Here is a 22,431-nt window from a genome sequence, read left to right as displayed (position 1 = left end):
GGTGCAGGAGAGTCAAACGGAGTGTAAATAGAGTCTTTTAATATAAGTCCACTTAACATGCTCCAAACACTAAATACGTACATACATAAATGAACATGGGTACGAGGACCCGTCGCGCACCTATACAACAAAAAACAACACTTGACATAAAACAATCTCTGACAAAGACATGAGGGGAAACAGAGGGTTAAATACACAACAGGTAATGAATGGGGTTGAAAACAGGTGTGTGGGAAGACGTTTGAAGTTAGTGAGGGAAATATAAGTCTCCAGCTTCAGCAATTTTTGCAATTCGTTCCAGTCATTGGCAGCAGAGAACCGAAAGGAAAGGTGGCCAAAGGAGGTGTTGGCTTTGGGAATGACCAGTGAGAAATACCTGCTGGAGCGCCTGCTATGGGTGGGTGTTGTTATCGTGACCAGTGAGCTGAGATAAGGAGGTGCTTTACCTAGCATAGACTTATAGATGACCCGACTAGAGCATACAGGTCGCAGTGGTGGGTGGTATATGGGGCTTTGGTGACAAAACGGATGGCACTGTGATAGACAGCATCCAGGTTGCTGAGTAGAGTGTTGGAGGCTATTTTGTAAATGACATCGCCGAAGTCGAGAATTGGTAGGATAGTCAGTTTTACGAGGGTATGTTTGGCAGCGTGAGTGAAGGAGGCTTTGTTGCGAAATAGGAACTCAAATGATGTCAATTAGCCTATTAGAAGCTTCTAAAGCCATGACATCATTTTCTGGAATTTTCCCTGCTGTTAAAATGCACAGTCAACTGACCCACTGGAATTGTGACACAGTGAATTGTACGTTAAATAATCTGCCTGTAAACTATTGTTGGAAAAATTACTTGTGTCATGCACAAAGTAGATGTCCTAACCAATTTGCCAAAACTATAGTTTGTTAACAAGAAATTTGTGGAGTGGTTGAAAAATGAGTTTTAATGACTCCAACCTAAGTGTATGTAAACTTCCGACTTCAACTGTATGTAGTGAATCCACTCTTGAGTTTCCCGCTCTTGAACGGCCCTACCCCTTTCCTTTGTCTACCAAGCCGTCATATCAGCTTAGCCCACTAGGGACTTTCCTGTCATGATTGTAACCAATGTGTGACCTATTGTGTGTGTGTTTATGTAATTCTGTGATTTGATTAGTTAGTTATTAAATAAATATTTAAACCAATTTGTTTAAATCTTTCTCATGATCTAGGGTAGGGTTCGTGCAGATATCTAAGGGTTTGCGACGTTCAGAGACTGATGAGGTAATAAAATGCATTAATAAGCGACTGTTTTGATAAAATATGAAAATATCTGAAGAGTTATATTTGGGAAATTGACACTCTATAAACAAAATGTTCCCGTGGTGCAACGACTTCCTAGTTAATGCTTCATGATTAGTTTAATCGCATAATTAAATTACACAGAGAATTAATTTGATAATATACAGTCTTCACATTTAATGACAGTCAACGACACGACACCAGTATGATAAGGGAGTATAAGACCATTTGGAAAATGGTTTCAACACTGTGTTGTTATGCTCTTGGACAATTGTCTTTGAGATTTTGGTATTAAGGAAAATAGGAATGTAATAGTCTGGATTTCCAGAATCAGAAATTTCTTAACTGTTGTTTTGCTCTGTCCTCTCTCGAGTTATGGCAAAGGTGACCATAGATGGTGTCTTGATGAAAGGAAGGGATGATTTGACCAGGAACAGAGTGAATCTCAACCCCCCCTCCCCCTAACTTTCTGAAGAAATAGTGACAAAATAGTGACAAAGGCATTCACTACGACCTTGTCTTTCACCACTCCTACCTGTGATCTGATTCCGAGCCAGCAACCTGTGTACGAGCAGCAGGAGTGTGGCATGAGTCCTGAGACCGTACATGTGGAGTGAGCATGGAGAGAAATCACGTCCAAACTTCGCTCATGCTGCTGGTGTACTGGTGGGAAAATGGGGAGGGGAGGGTGCACTGCTCAAATTGAATGAGTCTAGGGAGGTAAACCTTATCTTTTAGTGTCTTCCGAGAGGGAGGTTATTAGAGAACCCACTAGATGATAGCTTGGGCAACAATGAAGGGGTTTTATTTTACCAGGTCATCAGAGTCCTAATGTTAAAACCTGTTTGGGAAAGGGGGCAGTATTTTCACACCTGGATGAAAAGCGTGCCCAAAGTAAACTGCCTGTTACTCAGGCCCAGAAGCTAGGATATGCATATAATTGGTAGATTTGGATAGAAAACACTCTAACGTTTCCAAAACTGTTAAAATAATGTTTGTGAGTATAACATAACTGATATGGCCAGCGAAAACCCAAGGGAAATCCATCCAGGAAGTGCCATTATTGAAAGCCTATCCACCATATAAAGGGATATGACCCAGATTGCATTCTCTATGGCTTCCACTAGACGTGAACAGTCTTTAGATATTGTTTCAGGCTTTTATTCTGAAAAATGAGGGAGAATGAACACTTTGAATGAGTGGATAGTGGGAAATCCCAGACCTGTATGGTGCGCGCGACCGAGAGTGCGCCTTTCGTTGTTTTTCCTTTATATTGACGACGCTATTGTCCGGTTGAAATATTATTGATTATTTAGACAAAAAACAACCTGAGGATTGATTAGCCACAGACCACAGACAAATTCCTTTGTCCTGTTACTATGGAGAACCGGCCTCAGAACATTAAACATGAAATAAAGGGACATTGGAACAATGGTTTCCGTCAGCCACAATGGTGGTCATGACGATAGATGGAATATGAAAATGTATGTCACTTTTGTTTTGTTATTAAAGGTTAATAGATGATGTTATTACGAAAACATTGCAACATGAATAGTTTTCCTAGTATATGTTTGATGTTTATACATTGTACGTTGTGTGGAAAATGTCCAAATCAAAGGGAATGTATTGGTAAAGATGAAATGGTAAGTTAGTTGTCTAAAATTGGATTTGAATAAAATCTAGACCTTGCCTCATAAACTTGGTACGCCCAGAGAATTGCCCTAAAGGCGGTTACTCCCACTTCTGACCCAAGGGTATAAAACCTGTGAGTATAGAATTTACAGAGAAGACTACGTGACCCAAGCTGCAGCCAAGGTCTAAAAAGTAAACAAACCCAGAACGCAACACAAGTTTGAAGACAAAGAAATCCTTTTCTACGCAAGCTACAGATGAGTAGCTGTGTCTAAGCGGGTGAATTCAAGCCGGACCCCCTTAGCATCCAATCTCAGCGAATCGTGGTATCTAAAAGGTTTCATTCCTATGCTGTGAGCTTTGAGCTACAGAGCTGTCTGTCCTCAGAATACCCCTTCCATAGCAAGGGTAAGGGAACAGACTCCTAAGCCAAAAGGACACTGACATCGGGAGGATGATCAGAGAGGTGCGCAGGAAAAGTGCGTCATCGAGCAGCTGAACGGTCCCCTGAACCGGAGGTCGGAGGTTTACCCCACATAATTACATCATTATATTCTGACCAATAAGAGCGGCAGTTTGGGGCAAGGCTAGGGTTAGAATAGCATAGCTGACAAATTCACCCAAATGTATATTTCTCTCGTGTACTTTCTTTTTCCTCTCTCTCTTTGAAATCCCCATTTTGGGTAACACGCGTCATAGTGTGTTGGCCCGTTATACTAAGTTCTAATCAATAGCCTATAATGTGTTTTGTCTATGTGTATTTTTTATCATAATTTTAGCTTTTTAGTAAATAAATATTCAACTAAGATTGGGGTGGTACGAACTCATTGGTGAGACCCGGGTCCGTGCAGATTCACGGGCTATACGACATTCAGAACGAGATTGTAAGAGGTAACTGGCTAATTAGCGGCTGTTGTAAAATCGATATTCTGATATTCTTTGAGTTAATCTGGGAAATAGAAACTCAATAAAAACAAAATTTCCCATGGTGCCCCAGATTAATGAGTTAATAATTACTTGATTGAGTTAATCACCCAATTAACTTTTAATCCTTCGATGAACAACAGTCTTCACATTAACTAATACAACGTCACGATAGGATAAACAAGCAGACAGAGCGCCAACCAGACAGAGGGCCAGCCAGTCCAGCTAGACAGCCAGACAGTCAGACTGACTGACTCATTGATAGGTTGGATGGTTGGTTGGGTGTTCGTTCCATACCTTCTCCCCTTTCAGTCCAGTTACTCCATCCCGACCAGGCTCTCCAGGCAGGCCCGGGATTCCATGGGTTCCGGCCAATCCTTGGTCTCCTTGCTCACCCTGGTCTCCCTAGCAACAGAGACACATGATGTTGTCATTTAAAACAATGCATTGTAATCAAAAACATGGATCTGGTCTGTGACTCGTACTTAAACATTCATAAATGAAGATTGATTTAACAACAATCCAGGATAATAATTCAAGGTTACTGATTACAATGCACAAAGCTTCATCAAATTATTATTAGTCTGAACCTAAACCCAGTAATAAGTTAATTCTGGGTTTGTGATACCAGAGTGTTTGAAGGTAGTTTTGTTTATGACTACCAAGAAACACTATGTGTGGCCCTGATTTAACCCACTGCAGTAAAAGGTTTTTGCTATTCAGAGACTTTTATAAAGAGCAACCTGACATAAAGAACTGACCTTCTCTCCCCTTAGACCATCAAGACCTGGCACACCCTGTGTAAAGAGACAGGAGAAGACAGAAAAAGAGTGAGAGTGATACCCACCTATAATAGTACACCCACACCCACACCCACACCCACACCCACACCCACACACCTGTTCAAGCCTCTACCTATTCAGATATAAAGCCCTGACAAAGTGCTAACCACTGAGGCACACACTACGTAATTAAGCAGTGTGAAACAGTAGTTTACCATATAAATGAGATATATAGATCACTATGGCGTATTCTGTGTTAGGTGGGGGATTCCCTGTATACAGTTGAAGTCGGAAGTTTACATACACTTCAGTTGGAGTCATTAAAACTCATTATTCAACCACTACACAAATTTCTTGTTAACAAACTATAGTTTTGGCAAGTCAGTTAGGACATCTACTTTGTGCATGACACAATTATTTTTTCCAACAATAGTTTACGGACAGATTATTTAATTTATAATTCACTGTGTCACAATTCCAGTGGATTAGAAGTTTACATACACTAAATTGACTGCCTTTAAAATGCTTGGAAAACTCCAGAAAATGATGTCATAGCTTTAGAAGCTTCTGATAGGCTAATTGACATCATTTGAGTCAATTGGAGGTGTACCTGTGGATGTATTTCAAGGCCTACCACGAAACTCAGTGCCTCTATGCTTGACATCATGGGAAAAACAAAAGAAATCAGCCAAGACCTCAGAAAAAAAAGTGTAGACCTTCACAAGTCTGGTTCATCCCTGGGAGCAATTTCCAAGCGCCTGAAGGTACCACGTTCAACTGTACAAACAATAGTACGCAAGTATAAACACCATGGGACCACACAGCCGTCATACCGCTCAGAAAGGAGACACATTCTGTCTCCTAGAGATGAATGTAGTTTGGTGTGAAAAGTCCAAATCAATCCCAGAACAACAGCAAAGGACCTTGTGAAGATGCTGGAGGAAACAGGTACAAAAGTATCTATATCCACAGTAAAACGAGTCCTATATCGACATAACCTGAAAGGCCTCTCAGCAAGGAAGAAGCCACCGCTCCAAAAACGCCATAAAAAAGCCAGACTACGGTTTGCAACTGCACATGGGGACAAAGATCGTACTTTTTGGAGAAATGTCCTATGGTCTGATGAAAAAAATAGAACTGTTTGGCCATAATGACCATCGTTATGTTTGGAGGAAAAAGGGGGAGGCTTGCAAGCTGAAGGACACCATCCCAAAGCACGGGGGTGGCAGCATCATGTTGTGGGGGTGTTTGCAGCAGGAGGGATGTGGATACATTGAAGCAACATCTCAAGACATCAGTCAGAAAGTTAAAGCTTGGTCGCAAATCAAATCAAATACATTTTATTTGTCACATACACATGGTTAGCTGATGTTAATGCGAGTGTAGCGAAATGCTTGTGCTTCTAGTTCCGACAATGCAGTAATAACCAATGGGCTTGTGGAAGGCTATCCAAAACGTGCGTCCCAAGTTAAACAATTTAAAGGCAATGCTACCAAATACTAATTGAGTGTATGTAAACTTCTGACCCACTGGGAATGTGATGAAAGAAATAAAATATGAAATAAATCATTCTCTCTACTATTATTCTGACATTTCACATTCTTCAAATAAAGTGGTGATCCTCACTGACCTAAGACAGGGAATTTTTACTAGAATTAAATGTCAGGAATTGTGAAAAACTGAGTTTAAATGCATTTGGCTAAGGTGTATGTAAACTTCCGACTTCAACTGTATGTCATAAACTGGCTGTTCCAATATTGAAGATGCAGGTACAGTGGTTCCTCCTTTAAAGGTTTTGAGCTTACACTGCGAGACTTAGAGGTACCCAGCGTCACAGCTTCATTGCTCCAGACCACCACAAGAGGGAGTTAGAGCACTCATTATGCATTTGGGTCCCAAGGTTTTTATTTGACCAATCATATCGAGTGGTTCCAATGACGAATTTGATGTCCCTGGTGACTTCAGCAAAGATGTCTGACAAAACATTACGGGGAAGCAAATGTATGTAGTTATAACATCATAACGAGTCAAGCTAAAAATGTACAATTGAGAGGAATATGTTAGTTAATGTAGAGACAAAAGATTGTGCATATTTTTTTGTCATAAAGTTCATTTACTAAAATCACAATTTAGCACGTTTTTTTCAGCCATATCCAATACCAGGTGTATCAAACTCATTCATTATAGCAAGCAGGGAGCAGGTTTCGAACCCTAAACATTCTGGCCCCGAAGTCCAGCACGTTATCGACTGTGCCCAAATTTATTCATTGGGGTTAGGGCCGATTGTGGCTAAAAACACTTTGAGTCTTTAACGTGGAAAGGGGAAAAAGTATTTTTTATTTTTTTTTCACAAGCTAGCAGGATGGGCTATTAGCTGAACAATAGACTATTCAACCTCTACTAACGAATTGTCTAATAGCCAAGCTACGTGGGAATCCCCCCCTCCCAACAAATTATTTTCAGGACTATCTAGAAAAAGCAGAGGAGATGCGCAATAGGTTTCTAAGAAGCTATTCTCCACAATGTGTGGATGAAGCTCTTAATTTGGCATTGGGGAAAACACGAGATGAACTGCTACAGAAACGACCCGCTAAAGCTAAGGAACACTTCGTAATGTTCACAACTACATACAGTATACTTTGAACTCACGAAAAGTGGGAGATGCGGTCAAGAAACACTGGTATGTTCTATTTACGCAATAAATTGTTCCATGCCAACTGCCAGCCGCAAAAGAAAATCAGCCAGGCTCTTTTACGCCCTCTTCCAAATGGCAGCTATAAATGCAGAGGATGCGCACAGTGCAACAATATGATGTGTGTGAATATTTCTGCCACCCACACACAGGAAAACGGTTCCAAATATATTACATTATTACGTGTTCCACCACCCGTGTTATCTACATTATTACATTTCCATGTGGGCTGTGCTATGTAGGTAAACCTCTTGTTCTCTCGAACAGAGAATCATTGAACATAAAAGGTTAATTAGGAGAAACGACAGGGATTATCCAGTCACAGTACATTTTAATGAATTAACAAAAACATGACATTTCTACCTTCAGATTTTGTGTCATAGAGAAAGTTAAGATATCAGACAGGGGAGGTGATATAAATAATACTCTGAGTAAAAGAGAATGATTTGGAATTTTCACCCTCCAGACATTATTTCCAAAAGGTCTTAATGATGAAATGTACATTTTGTTGTAAATTTTAACATAAATCATGCCCCTATTTCAGATTACTCTGTACCCAATGGTTTATGAAAACTGGCTTGGTAGGTCGATGTCCTCATTGTGGTTTTTACAGACGTTTAATCCGTTTTATGTACACACTTTTTTTGAATATTTATGAAATGCATATTGTTATGTTTGGTAGCACTTATTTATTTTTCCTTCGCCTCCAAGTCTTTTCGATGCATGGAATGGATGTGGGCGGGGCTAGGTCTACATAAGGGTGCTAATTTAAAAAACCCACAAAAGCTCTGACGATGGCCGTGAGGCCGATACATAAAGCTTATCAAAGATCAGTGATAGGATCAAGAGCAGTGTGCGGGTTCCTCCTCTTTTTCCTCATCTTATCCGGCTGTTGCCATGCACCTGCAAAAAGATAGCTCAAATGTGTGAGTGCCTTTTGAATTTGACTTTACAAACAACAAAAGGGCTTAATTGGAGTCTATTTCTTCGGAGCCTAGACCTATATAAAATAACTCAACTGACGGAGGTAGGCTCTGAGGCTTAACAGCCTAATGGAAGTAGGATTTTTTTTATATCCGGCCTACTTACAATTTAAACTAGTCATAAATGTAGCATCCTACATACAACAGTCATTTAAAGAAAAAAAGTCTGCACCCTCCGGAACTTTCATTACGCACACCTCACTGATTACTACTTGTATAAGTTTGCCCTTTGGTTTCCATTGGGGAAACAGACCCTCCCCTATGGGTTTAGGTGTGCGGCCTGGAGTCCGCACCTTTGGGGGGGGTACTGTCACACCCTGGTCTTAGTATTCTGTCTTCTCTTTATTATTTTGGTTAGGCCAGGGTGTGACATGGGTGAATTATGTGTTTGTCTTGTCTAGGTGTTTTGTAGATTGATGGGGTTGTGTTTTAGTATAGTAGTCTAGGTAAGTCTATGGTTGCCTAGAGTGGTTCTCAATCAGAGGCAGGTGGTTATCGTTGTCTCTGATTGGGAACCATATTTAGGCAGCCATATTCTTTAGGTCTCTTGTGGGTGATTGTTTCCTGTCTTTGTGTTTGTTGCACCAGATAGGGCTGTTTCGGTTTTTCACGTTTCTTGTTTTGTATATTGTTCATTTTTCCGCTTTCATTAAAGATGTATAAAGATAACCACGTTGCATTTTGGTCCGCCTCTCTTTCACCAGAAGAAAACCGTTACAAGGTAACCATTGTTACCATGGTTACCTGTTCATGAGTCTTATGGCTTGGGGGTAAACACTGTTGAGAACCCTTTTTGTCCTTGACTTGGCACTCCGGTACCGCTTGCCATGCGGTAGTAGAGAGAAAAGTCTATGACTTGGGTGGCTGTGGGTTTTTGACAATTGTTAGGGCCTTCCTAGAGGCCTGGATGGCAGGCAGCTTTGTCCCAGTGATGTACTGGGCCGTACGCTCTACCCTCTGAAGTGCCTTGCGGTCGGAGGCCTGCAAGTTGTTGCAGCTGTAGAACCTTTTGAGGATCTCAGGACCCATGCCAAATCTTTTTAGTTTCCTGAAGAGGAATAGGCTTTGTTGTGCCCTCTTCCCAACTGTCTTGGTGTGTTTGGACCAATCTAGTTTGTTGTTTATGTGGACACCAAGGAATTTGAAGCTCTCAACCTGCTCCACTACCGCCCTGTCGATGAGAATGGGGACGTGCTCGGTGCTCCTTTTCCTGTAGTCCACAATCATCTCCTTAGTCTTGGTTACGTTGAGGGATAGGTTGTTATTCTGGCACCACCCGTCCAGGTCTCTGACCTCCTCCCTTTGGCTGTCTCGTCGTTGTCGGTGATCAGGCCTACCACTGTTGTGTCGTAATTAATGATGGTGTTCGAGTCGTGCCTGGCAATGCAGTCGTGGGTGAACAGGGAGTACAGGAGGGGACTAAGCATGTACCCCTGGGGAGCTCCAGTGTTGAGGATCAGCGTGGCAGATGTGTTGCTACCTACCCTCACCACCTGGGGGCAGCCTGTCAGGAAGTCCAGGATCCAGTTGCAGAGGGAGGTGTTTAGTCCCAGGATCCTTAGCTTGGTGATGAGCTTAGAGGGTACTATGGCGTTGAACGCTGAGCTGTAGTCAATGAATAGCATTCTCACATAGGTGTTCCTTTTGTCCAGGTGGGAAAGGGCAGTGTGGAGTGCAATAGAGATTGTATCATCTGTGAATCTGTTTCGGCGGTATGCAAATTAGAGTGGGTCTAGCGTTTCTGGGATAATGGTGTTGATGTGAGCCATTACCAGCCTTTCAAAGCACTTCATGGCTACGGATGTGAGTGCTACGGGTCTGTAGTCATTAAGGCAGGTTGCCTTTGTGTTTTGGGCACAGGGACTATGGTGGTCTGCTTGAAGCTTGTTGGTATTACAGACTCAATCAGGGACATGTTGAAAATGTCAGTGAAGACACCTGCCAGTTGGTCAGCAAATGCCCGGAGCACACGTCCTGGTAATCCATCTGGCCACGCAGCCTTGTGTATGTTGACCTGTTTAAAGGTCTTACTCACGTCGGCTACGGAGAGCGTGATCACACAGTCGTCCAGAACAGCTGATGCTCTCATGCATGCCTCAGTGTTGCTTGCCTCAAAGCGAACATAGAAGTGGTTTAGCTTGTTTGGTAGGCTCGTGTCACTGGGCAGCTTGCGGCTGTGCTTCGCTTTGTAGTCTAGTAGACGAGTGTCAGAGCCGGTGTAGTATGATTCAATCTTAGCCATGTATTGACGCTTTGCCTGTTTGATGGTTCGTCGCAGGGCATAGCGGGATTTCTTGCAAGCTTCCGTGTTAGAGTCCCACACCTTGAAAGCGGCAGCTCTACCCTTTAGATCTGTGCAATTGTTGCCTGTAATCCATGGATTCTGGTTGGGGTATGTACGTACAGTCACTGTGGGGACGACGTCCTCAATGCACTTATTGATAAAGCCAGTGACTGATGTGGTGTATTCCTCAATGTCATCGGAAGAATCCCGGAACATGTTCCAGTCTGTGATAGCAAAGCAGTCCTGTAGTTTAGCATCTGCTTCATCTGACCATTTTTTTTTATAGACCGAGTCACTGGTGCTTCCTGCTTTAATTTTTGCTTGTAAGCAGGAATCAGGAGTTGTGGTCGGATTTACCAAATGGAGGGCAAGGGAGAGCTTTGTACACGTCTCTGTGTGTGGAGTACAGGTGATCAATCATTTTTTTCCCTCTGGTAGCACATTTATCACGTTGATAGAGATTTGGTGGAACTGATTTAAAAAACCCTGCATTAAAGTCTCCGGCCACTAGGAGCACCGCCTCTGGCTGAGTGTTTTCCTGTTTGCTTATTTCCTTATACAGCTGACTGAGTGTGGTCTAAGTGCCGGCATCTCTCTGTGGTGGTAAATAAACAGCCACGAAAAGTATAGCTGAGAACTCTCTAGGCAAGTAGTGTGGCCTGCAGTTTATCACAATCTAGAGACATCCTTAGATTTCCTGCACCAGCTGTTGTTTACAAATATGCACAGACCGCCCCACCTCGTCTTACCGGAGTGTGCTGTTCTATCCTGCCGGTGCAGTGTGTATCCCGCTAGCTGGATATCCATGTCATCATTCAGCCATGATTCCGTGAAGCATAGGATATTACAGTTTTTGATGTCCCGTTGGTAGGATATTCGTGATCTTACCTCGTCTAGTTTATTGTCCAATGATTGCATGTTGGCGAGTAATATTGGCGGTAACGGCAGCATTCCTAGGTTTCTTCTGCGGGTCCGGACGAGGCATCCGGCTCTTCGTCCTCTGCGTCGCTTCCTTTTGCGAATAATTGGGATGTCTGCCCTGTGGGGTGTTTGGAGAATATCGTGTGAGTCCTGCTTGTTGTTGTTGTTGAAGAAATCTTTGTCTAATCCGAGGTGAGTGATCGCTGTCCTGATATCCAGAAGCTCTTTTCTTCTGTAAGATACGGTTGCAGAAACATTATGTACAAAATAATTTACAAATATCGCGAAAACCCCCCCGCATAATAGAACAATTGGTTAGGAGACCGTACAACGGCGGCCATCTCCTCCGGCGCCATTGTAACGAATTACTAAGGGAATTACTATGGGAATAAATATCCCTGACTTACAGAAATATTGGAACAACGTTGTCTAATGAAGGCAAACAATTTAGAATCCTACAATCTTGTAGCCTACTTCCAACCGTCACGTTGTACATCGCCATATTTTACATTCGATCCTAACGGAACCCCTGAGGTTTTCGTTTTTCTCTGAATAGAAACACCATAATATTAATCTAATGAATTAAGCCAAATTTCTTAAAATCAATCCCATATACTATGTTATCACAAAAAAGGTTTTCAATTCTCAGGTAATGCCAATACGGAATACTATCAAATGCTTCTCAAAGATGTCCTTTGGTGGTTAAATTAGCAATAACTTGCAGTAACAGGAAAAAATGGCTGAGAATTAAATGACGTGCCACAGAATTCTGCGGCAGCACGCAAGGTGCAATATGATGCAACTTTTAAAGGAGGAACCACTGTATACACTAAACTACATTCAGGTTGGTGTTTTGGTAGGTTTGACAGAGGCATGTGTATGTTGTTGGCTTGGTCATGTTAAACAAGCATCGTCAAACTTATGACAAACCTGGATAACGAAGTAAGCAGAGAAGCCTGTTGCAACTCTTTTCCTGTCAGGTAGAGTGGTCTCACCTGTTTGCCATCGGCGCCCACTCCTGGAAGCCCGGGAGGCCCCTTGACAATGGACGTCTCACTGCCCACCTCTGAGGGAGAAGACTGGCACACCTCACACGACGCACCCTGGGGTAGACGGGAGACACACTGGGTTAGGACGGGTGGCAAAACTCTCCTACACACCTGTGTGGACACACGGATAGCCATACTTTCATGTGTAGACATGCACGCACACACACTTCACCTTCTCGCCCTTAGGACCTGGAGTTCCCAGACCAGGAATCCCCGCATCTCCCTGTCAAAAGAATCAAATGACACAATATAACACAAGACAACACAACATAACACACTCTAACACAACACATTACACAACAACCTAACACAACACATAACACAATATATAACACAGCACAACATAACACTACACAACATTACACACTCTAACACACTCTAGCACAATCTAACACTCTAACACAACATAACACAATATGGTGACATCAGCCAGTATTGGATGTAGTGTCTGTTATCTCCATCTCTCACCTTTATCCCCTTCAGTCCATCCTTTCCACTAGGTCCTCTGGGTCCAGTTTTGCCCTATCAGATAAATAGTTACAGTACATGTCATCACTTTATCTCCAAAGAGCATCGCAACCGCCAACTGAAATCGTTTCTGCATCAGTAATTTCTGAGAAATATTTTATCATAACGGGTGACAACTATGAATATAAAGTATGAATATAAAGTATCAGTCACTGAAAAGAGTCTAGTGAAATCACTCTTAATGGTAGTCTACACTCACCGTTTTACCGTCAGCTCCTTTGCCACCAGCGTTACCCTGGAAACAAGATAAACTGTAATGTCAACAGAACTGTACAAATTGCTTTTGAACTAAATTTAATGGGTGAGATACATAAACACATTTATTCCATCAGTCTCTGCACTATGTCAAAACTCCTGTGTCCTACTTGGAACCTTACGCAGTACACACCTTTTCCCCTCTTAGCCCTGCCAGGCCAACGAGTCCAGCCTCCCCCTGTAAAGCACCAACAGAGTGGAGGAGTTACTTCTGGGTCAGATACAAAGAAACAGGAACAACACAGGTACAAACAAACACACACACACCACAGGAGGCTGCTGAGGGGAGGACGGGTCATAATAATGGTCGGAAAGGAGCAAAAGGAATGGCATCAAACACCTGGAAACTATGTGTTTGATGTATTTGAAGCCATTCCACCTATTCCGTCCAGCCATTACCACAAGGCCCGGAACTCCACAATTAAGGTGCCACCAACCTCCCGTGACACACACAAGACAACACAACAGAACACACACTTACACATTCATTTCCAAAAAACACACATTCACCTGTTCTCCCTTCTGTCCCAGCCCAGGTTCTCCTTTCTCTCCTTTGAGTGTCAGAGTTTGTTTCATAGCAACCATGTTGGCACCAGGTATTTCACCCAGGGTGGGGCACACAGCACATGCGTCACCCTTTTCCCCTTTGACCCCATCCGATCCCACCTCTCCCTGCCAAGCACACAGACACACATCATAACAGTGAGTCAGATTAGTGATAACACCCACTAATAGGCATGCTTCCTTTAAGGTGTATCGTCTAAAGTGGTTTCCAAACAGATCAGTTAGTATAATGTGGTGTCCAAACAGATCAGATTGTATAATGTGATGTCCAAACAGATCACTTTAATGTGGTGTCCAAACAGATCAGTTAGTCTAAGGTGGTGTCCAAACAGATGGGTTTAATGTGGTGTCCAAAGCGATCAGTTACTCTTCTGTTGAGTCCAAACAGATCAGTTAGTCTAATGCGGTGTCCAAACAGATCACTTTAATGTGTTGTCCAAACAGATCAGTTTGTCTTTTGTTGAGTCAAAACAGATCCGTTAGTTAAATGTGGTGTCCCTAACAGTTCAGTCAGTCAAATATATCTAATGTGGTGTCCAAACAGATCAGTTAATCTCATGTGGTGTCCCTAACAGATCAGTTAGTCAACTATATCTAATGTGGTGTCCCTAACAGATCAGTTATTCTAATGTGGTGTCCCTGACGGATCAGTTCGTCAACTATATCTAGTGTGGTGTCCCTAACAGTTCAGTTACTCAACTATATCTAATGTAGTGTCCAAACAGATCAGTTAGTATAATGTGGTGTCCAAACAGATCAGTTTGTCTAATGTGGTGTCCAAACAGATTTGTTTAATGTGGTGTCCAAACAGATCAGTTAGTCTTCTGTTGAGTGCAAACAGATCAGTTAATCTCATGTGGTGTCCCTAACAGATCTGTTCTTCTAATGTGGTGTCCCTGACGGATCAGTTCGTCAACTATATCTAATGTAGTGTCCCTAACAGATCAGTTAATCTAATGTGGTGTCCCTAGCAGATCAGTTAATCTAATGTGGGGTCCCTAACAGATCAGTTAATCTAATGTGGGGTCCCTAGCAGATCAGTTAATCTAATGTGGGGTCCCTAACAGATCAGTTAATCTGATGTGGTGTCCCTAACAGATCAGTTAATCTAATGTGGGGTCCCTAACAGATCAGTTAATCTGATGTGGTGTCCCTAGCAGATCAGTTAATCTAATGTGGGGTCCCTAACAGATCAGTTAATCTGATGTGGTGTCCCTAGCAGATCAGTTAATCTAATGTGGGGTCCCTAACAGATCAGTTAATCTGATGTGGTGTCCCTAGCAGATCAGTTAAATAACTATATCTAAAGTAGCATCCCTAACAGATCAGATAATCAACTATATCTAATGTGGTGTCCCTAACAGATCAGTTATTCTAATGTGGTCTCCCTGATGGATCAGTTCATCAACTATATCTAATGTGATGTCTCTAACAGATCAGTTAATCTAATGTGGTGTCCCTAACAGATCAGTTAATCAACTATATCTAATGTGATGTCCCTAACAGATCAGTTATTCTAATGTGGTGTCCCTGACGGATCAGTTTGTCAACTATATCCAATGTGGTGTCCCTAACAGATAATTTATTCAACTATATCTAATGTGGTGTCCCTAACAGATCAGTTATTCTAATGTGGTGTCCCTGACGGATCAGTTCATCAACTATATCTAATGTGATGTCTCTAACAGATCAGTTAATCTAATGTGGTGTCCCTAACAGATCAGTTAATCAACTATATCTAATGTGGTGTCCCTAACAAATCAGTTATTCTAATGTGGTGTCCCTGACGGATCAGTTTGTCAACTATATCCAATGTGGTGTCCCTAACAGATAATTTATTCAACTATATCTAATGCGGTGTCCCTAACAGATCATTTATTCAACTATATCTAATGTGGTGTCCCTAACAGATCATTGATTGAACTATATCTAATGTGGTGTCCCTAACAGATCTGTTAGTCAACTATATCTAATGTGGTGTCCCTAACATATAATTTATTCAACTATATCTAAGGTGGTGTCCATAACAGATAATTTATTCAACTATATCTAATGTGGTGACCCTAACATATCAGTTGGTCAACTTTGTCTAATGTGGTGGCCCTAACAATTTTTTTATTCAACTATGTCTAATGTTTTGTCCCTAACAGATCAGTTATTCAGCCATAGAGGAGACGCTGGCCACAATACAGCTGTCATGTCACAACATGATCTGTGGTTTGGGATGGGGAAGGCTGCTAAACAATTACAGTATGTGGTTACAGGCACAGCATGGTGTGTGTGTGTATGTGTGTGTGTTTGGAACCTTGAAAGCACTTGTTTGTCTATATACACAGTGCTTTCGGAACGTATTCAGACCCCTTGACTTTCCCCACATTTTGTTACGTTACAGCTTTATTCTAAAATGGATACTTAAAAAAAAAAAACATCATCAATCTACACACAATACCCCATAATGACAAAGCGAAAACTATTTTTGTTGGAGTTTTTGCAAATGTATAAAATAAATAAACAGAAATACCCTATTTACATTAGTATTCAGACCCTTCGCTATGAGCTTTGAAATTGAGCTCAGGTGCATCCTGTTTCCATTGATTGCCCTTGAGATGTTTCTACAACTTGACTTCAATTCAATTGATTGAACATGATTTGGAAAGTCACACACCTGTCTACATAAGGTCCCACAGTTAACAGAGCAAAAACCAAGCCATGTCCGTAGAGATGCGAGATAGGTTTGTGTCGAGGCACAGATCTGGGGAAGGGTATCAAAACATGTCTGCAGCATTGAAGATCCCCAAGAACACAGTGGCAAAACTGAGCAATCGGGGCCTTGGTCAGGAAGGTGACCAAGAACTAAATGGTCACTCTGATAGAGCTCCAGAGTTCCTCTGTGGAGATGGGAGAATCTTCCAGAAGGACAGGTCTCTGCAGCACTCCACCATTCAGGCCATTATGGTAGAGTGGCCAGACGGAAGCCACTTGTCAGGAAAAGACACATGGCAGCCCATTTGGAGTTTGCCAAAAGGCACCTAGATTGAACTCTTTGGCCTGAATGCCAAGTGTCACGTCTGGAGGAAACCTGGCAAAATCCCTATGGTGAAGCATGGTGGTGGCAGCATCTTGCTGTGGGGATGTTTTTCAGCGGCAGAGACTTGGAGACTAGTCAGGATCGAGGCAAAGATGAATAGAGGAAAGTACAGAGAGATCCTTGATGAAATTCTGCTCCAGAGCGCTCAGGGCCTCGGACTGGGGCGAAGGTTCCGCTTCCAACAAGACAACGACCTATGGATCTATGGAGACACCTAAAAATATCTGTGCAGCAACGCTCCCCATCCATCCTGGTAGAGCTTGAGAGGATCTGCAGAGAAGAATAGGAGAAACTCCCCAAAACAGGTGTGCCAAGCTTGTAGCATCATACCCCAGAAGACTCGACAATGTAATCTCTGTCAGAGGGGTGTCAACAAAGTACTGAGTAAAGGATCTGAACACGTATGTAAATGTTATATTTCCCTTTTTTATTTTGAACAAATCAGCAAACATTTCTATAAACCTGTCTTTGCTTTGTCATTATGGGGTATTGTTTGTAGATTGATGAGGGGAAAAAAAACGATTTAATACATTTTAGAGTAAGGCTGTAATGTAACAAAATGTGGAAAACAGTCAAGGGGTCTGAATACTTTCCGATGGCACTGTACGTATGTGTGTGTGTGTACATTTCCATTTGAATCATTTAGCAGACGTTCTTATTCAGAACACCTTTTCACCTAGTCGGTTCGGGATTCAAACCCGCAACCTTTATACTGGCCCACTGCTCTGAACCGCTCGGCTAACTGCCTCCCTTGGTATACTGGTGTGTATGCACCTACAGTATATGAGTGTGTGTGCGTGTGCGTGTGTGTGCACAGTTGAGTTTAGAGGCTGTATGTATCCCATTCTCAAAGCACATGAATGAAACATGAGATATAAAGGAACTCTGTACCTTCTCTCCCGCCTTCCCATCTGATCCTTGAAGACCCTGATGAACAGAAGACAGGAGATGAGGAGGGAGGAGAGAAGAGGAGAGGAAGAGAAGATGAGATAATAAATATTTCTAGCTTTAAATGAGCATTTCTGAATTCCTTGATGACTATATTAAACATAAATCACTATATGCACATCTTGCAGAGTGCACCTTTAAAGGGTCAAAGGTTAAGAGTTAGGGGTGCTATATATCTCACCGGGAGGCCAGGGTCTCCTATCCCAGGCTCTCCTTTGGGCCCTGTCTTCCCCTGGAGGGCTACAGTGTTGCCCAGGTCTTCAGACAGGACGGGACACAACTCACACGGGTCACCCTGTGAGACAGACACACAGAGTAAAAGAGAGTCAGAGATGTACGGACACAAACCCACAGATGTAGAAAAACAAACCCACAGATGTAGAAACACAAACCCACAGATGTAGAAGCACAAACAGTCACATATGTAGAAACACAAACCCACAGATGTAGAAAAACAAACCCACAGATGTAGAAACACAAACCCACAGATGTAGAAGCACAAAAAGTCACATATGTAGAAACACAAACCCACAGATGTAGAAACACAAACCCACAGATGTAGAAACACAAACCCACAGATGTAGAAACACAAACCCACAGATGTAGAAACACAAACCCACAGATGTAGAAGCACAAACAGTCACATATGTAGAAACACAAACCCACAGATGTAGAAACACAAACCAACAGATGTAGAAACACAAACCCACAGATGTAGAAACACAAACAGTCACAGATGTAGAAACACAAACACACAGATGTAAAAACAAAAACGCACAGATGTAGAATCACAAACAGTCACAGATGTTGAAGCACAAACAGTCACAGATGTAGAAGCACAAACAGTCACATATGTAGAAGCACAAACAGTCACAGATGTAGAAACAAACCCACAGATGTAGAAACACAAACAGTCACATATGTAGAAACACAGTCACAGATGTTGAAACACAAACAGTCACAGATGTTGAAACAAACAGTCACAGATGTAGAAACACAAACCCACAGATGTAAAACCAAAAACGCACAGATGTAGAAACACAAACAGTCACAGATGTAGAAGCACAAACAGTCACAGATGTAGAAGCACAAACAGGCACAGATGTAGAAACACAAACAGTCACAGATGTTGAAGCACAAACAGTCACAGATGTAGAAGCACAAACAGTCACAGATGTAGAAACACAAACCCACAGATGTAGAAACACAAACAGTCACATATGTAGAAACACAGTCACAGATGTTGAAACACAAACAGTCACAGATGTTGAAACAAACAGTCACAGATGTAGAAACACAAACCCACAGATGTAAAACCAAAAACGCACAGATGTAGAATCACAAACAGTCACAGATGTAGAATCACAAACAGTCACAGATGTAGAATCACAAACAGTCACAGATGTAGAAACACAAACAGTCACAGATGTAGAAACACAAACCCACAGATGTAAAACCAAAAACGCACAGATGTAGAATCACAAACAGTCACAGATGTAGAAACACAAACAGTCACAGATGTAGAAACACAAACAGTCACAGATGTAGAAGCACAAACAGTCACAGATGTAGAAACACAAACCCACAGATGTAGAATCACAAACAGTCACAGATGTAGAAGCACAAACAGGCACAGATGTAGAAACACAAACAGTCACAGATGTTGAAGCACAAACAGTCACAGATGTAGAAACACAAACAGTCACAGATGTTGAAGCACAAACAGTCACAGATGTAGAAGCACAAACAGGCACAGATGTAGAAACACAAACAGTCACAGATCTTGAAGCACAAACAGTCACAGATGTAGAAACACAAACAGTCACAGATGTTGAAACAAACAGTCACAGATGTAGAAACACAAACCCACAGATGTAAAAACAAAAACGCACAGATGTAGAAACACAAACAGTCACAGATGTAGAAGCACAAACAGTCACAGATGTAGAAACACAAACCCACAGATGTAGAAACACAAACAGTCACAGATGTAGAAGCACAAACAGTCACAGATGTAGAAGCACAAACAGTCACAGATGTAGAAACACAAACAGTCACAGATGTAGAAACACAAACTGTCACAGATGTTGAAACACAAACAGTCACATATGTAGAAGCACAAACCCACATATCTAGAGAAGTATAGATACACACACCGACAAGTCAATTATATACAGATATTTAGAGAGAAAATCAAGATAATTCAAGCTGGGACACTGAGGGTAAGTCACCTTATCTCCTTTACCACCACCAGGACCCCTAGGACCCTGAAAACACAACAGCAATACATTATAGTAGAGCATTATGATTAGGTTTCAAATTACACACTGACTAACATGACTGACTAACATGACTAAAGGACTAATTGACTAACATGACTAACTGGCTAACATGACTGACTAACATGACTGACTAACATGACTAAAGGACTAATTGACTAACATGACTAACTGGCTAACATGACTAACATTACTAACTTACTAACATAACTAGCATGACTAGCTGAATAACATGACTAACATTACTAACATGGCTAAATGACAAACATGACTAATCTGATTGACATGACTAATGGACTATCATGACCAACTGACTAACATGGCTAACTGACCAACTGACTAACATGACTAACATGGCTAACTGACTAACATGGCTAAATGACTAACATGACTAACTGACTAACTGACTAACATGACTAACTGACTAACATGGCTAAATGACTAACATGACTAACTGACTAACATGACTAACATGGCTAAATGACTAACATGACTAACTGACTAACATGACTAACATGACTAAATGACTAACATGACTAACATGACTAACATGGCTAAATGACAAACATGGCTAAATGACTAACATGACTCAATGACTAACATGACTAAATGACTAACATGGCTAACATGTCTTAATGACCAACTGACTAACATGACTAACTGACCAACTGACTAACATGACTAACTGACTAACTGACTAACATGACTAACATGACTAACATGGCTAACATGGCTAACATGACAAAATGACTAACATGACTAACTGACTAACATGGCTAACTGACCAACTGATGAACATGACTGACTGACTAACTGACTAACATGACTAACATGACAAAATGACTAACATGACTAACATGACTAACTGAATAACATGGCTAACATGACTAACATGGCTAACATGACTAACATGACTAACATGACTAACTGGCTAACATGACTAACGGACTAACGAGACTAACAGACTAACGTGACTAACATTACTAGCATAACTAAAACGACTAGCTGACTAACATGACTAAATGACTATAAAACAAAACAGTTATTTGAACGCATCCTGTACTCACAGGATCTCCTGGCTCTCCATCTTTCCCTGGTGTCCCAGAATCCCCCTGGGGCAGGAAGAGAGGAACAATAAATAGTAACCATAACAACAGTTGTAATATTCCAGAAATGTACATTGTTTTCGGATGTGTTATTATCAAACAATATAGTCTGCATACTTCATATACTGCAGCCTTCAAAGTTTCGAAGTAGAATTGAATTGGATTTAAAATAATACCGCAGATATTTTTTTTACCTTTTCTCCATTCGATCCAGGTGGCCCTCCTGGGGTGCCCTAGAAACAAAACAAAACACAAAAAAAAAAAGAGAGCTGAGCAACTATCCCCCTCTCTAACTGTCTTTCACTTTCTCTGTCTACCAGAGCCCAACAAGAACAGACGCACTCACACACAGGCTCTGCTCTAGAAGCTTTTTGGTTTCAGTCAAGGGTAACATACTGTGTCTTCACTAAGATGTGTTAGAGGTGGATTTATACATTTTCTATATCTATACATCTGTCTTAATATCATAATCCCTTCTGCATACAGAGTGATATTGTTGTGAAAGTTACTAATAACTAATGCAGAGGATTTTCTCTCTCTCTCTCTCTCAGAAACACAAGCCACTGAGTGACCCACTCATTCACAGCTCGCCAAGAGATTCAAAGACAAACGGGCAGACAGACAGAAAACAGGCTTTCTTAAGCTGAACCATAATTGTCAGTGACCTATATTAATTGTGTAACTAATGCCTATGACCTATGACAACCAACTAATAACCAGGCTGAGGAAGCAACCAGGCTTATCAAGCAGCTACAAACGTATTTTCATTTTATTCGACAAATCCCATGGTTTAACCTGCCTATGGTCAGACAGCTGCAAGATTGCTTTGTATCTATAACACATTTTCCAGACATGATTAATCTTCTCCTGTCTATGTACAAACGCCATTTATATTTTGCATACGGCCTACCCACCGTTCTATATCAACCAATCAAGTAGCAGACTTACTTGACAATCAAAGGAGGAACTCTCTAGGACTTCCTCCTAAACCTAGGGGTTTATAATACTCTGTCATTATAATCCCTGTGTGTGTTATCCTGTGTACATCATGGTATTAAAGAATCTGAAGTGAAGTTTCAATTGTCGATTTCACCTTTCAGATGCATTTAGGCTCTAGTCAA

At 41.6% G+C, this 22,431-nt stretch overlaps 1 protein-coding gene across 8 annotated transcripts in view; it reads right to left on the bottom strand.

The window, feature by feature from the left end:
• Nucleotides 1-22,431, bottom strand: part of LOC110487940 (uncharacterized) — a 145,383-nt gene that overhangs the window by 67,538 nt on the left and 55,414 nt on the right. For all 8 annotated transcript variants that reach the window (XM_090227567.1, XM_090227570.1, XM_036971044.2 and 5 more), the window contains exons 18-30: nucleotides 21,505-21,543; nucleotides 21,272-21,316; nucleotides 20,157-20,192; nucleotides 18,107-18,220; nucleotides 17,869-17,904; nucleotides 13,836-13,997; nucleotides 13,459-13,503; nucleotides 13,270-13,305; nucleotides 13,011-13,064; nucleotides 12,715-12,765; nucleotides 12,489-12,596; nucleotides 4,593-4,628; nucleotides 4,129-4,236 (exon numbers count right to left, since the gene is read on the bottom strand). In XM_090227567.1, coding sequence (XP_090083693.1) covers nucleotides 4,129-4,236; nucleotides 4,593-4,628; nucleotides 12,489-12,596; nucleotides 12,715-12,765; nucleotides 13,011-13,064; nucleotides 13,270-13,305; nucleotides 13,459-13,503; nucleotides 13,836-13,997; nucleotides 17,869-17,904; nucleotides 18,107-18,220; nucleotides 20,157-20,192; nucleotides 21,272-21,316; nucleotides 21,505-21,543 — 870 coding nt within the window. The remainder of the gene's footprint in view (nucleotides 1-4,128; nucleotides 4,237-4,592; nucleotides 4,629-12,488; nucleotides 12,597-12,714; nucleotides 12,766-13,010; nucleotides 13,065-13,269; nucleotides 13,306-13,458; nucleotides 13,504-13,835; nucleotides 13,998-17,868; nucleotides 17,905-18,106; nucleotides 18,221-20,156; nucleotides 20,193-21,271; nucleotides 21,317-21,504; nucleotides 21,544-22,431) is intronic.

This window comes from Oncorhynchus mykiss, chromosome 30, assembly GCF_057628025.1.
Source record: "Oncorhynchus mykiss isolate SJ-2025 chromosome 30, ASM5762802v1, whole genome shotgun sequence".
Taxonomy (NCBI): domain Eukaryota; kingdom Metazoa; phylum Chordata; class Actinopteri; order Salmoniformes; family Salmonidae; genus Oncorhynchus; species Oncorhynchus mykiss.
Note: the sequence above shows the minus strand (reverse complement) of the source record. Positions and strands in the feature narration are given on the sequence as shown.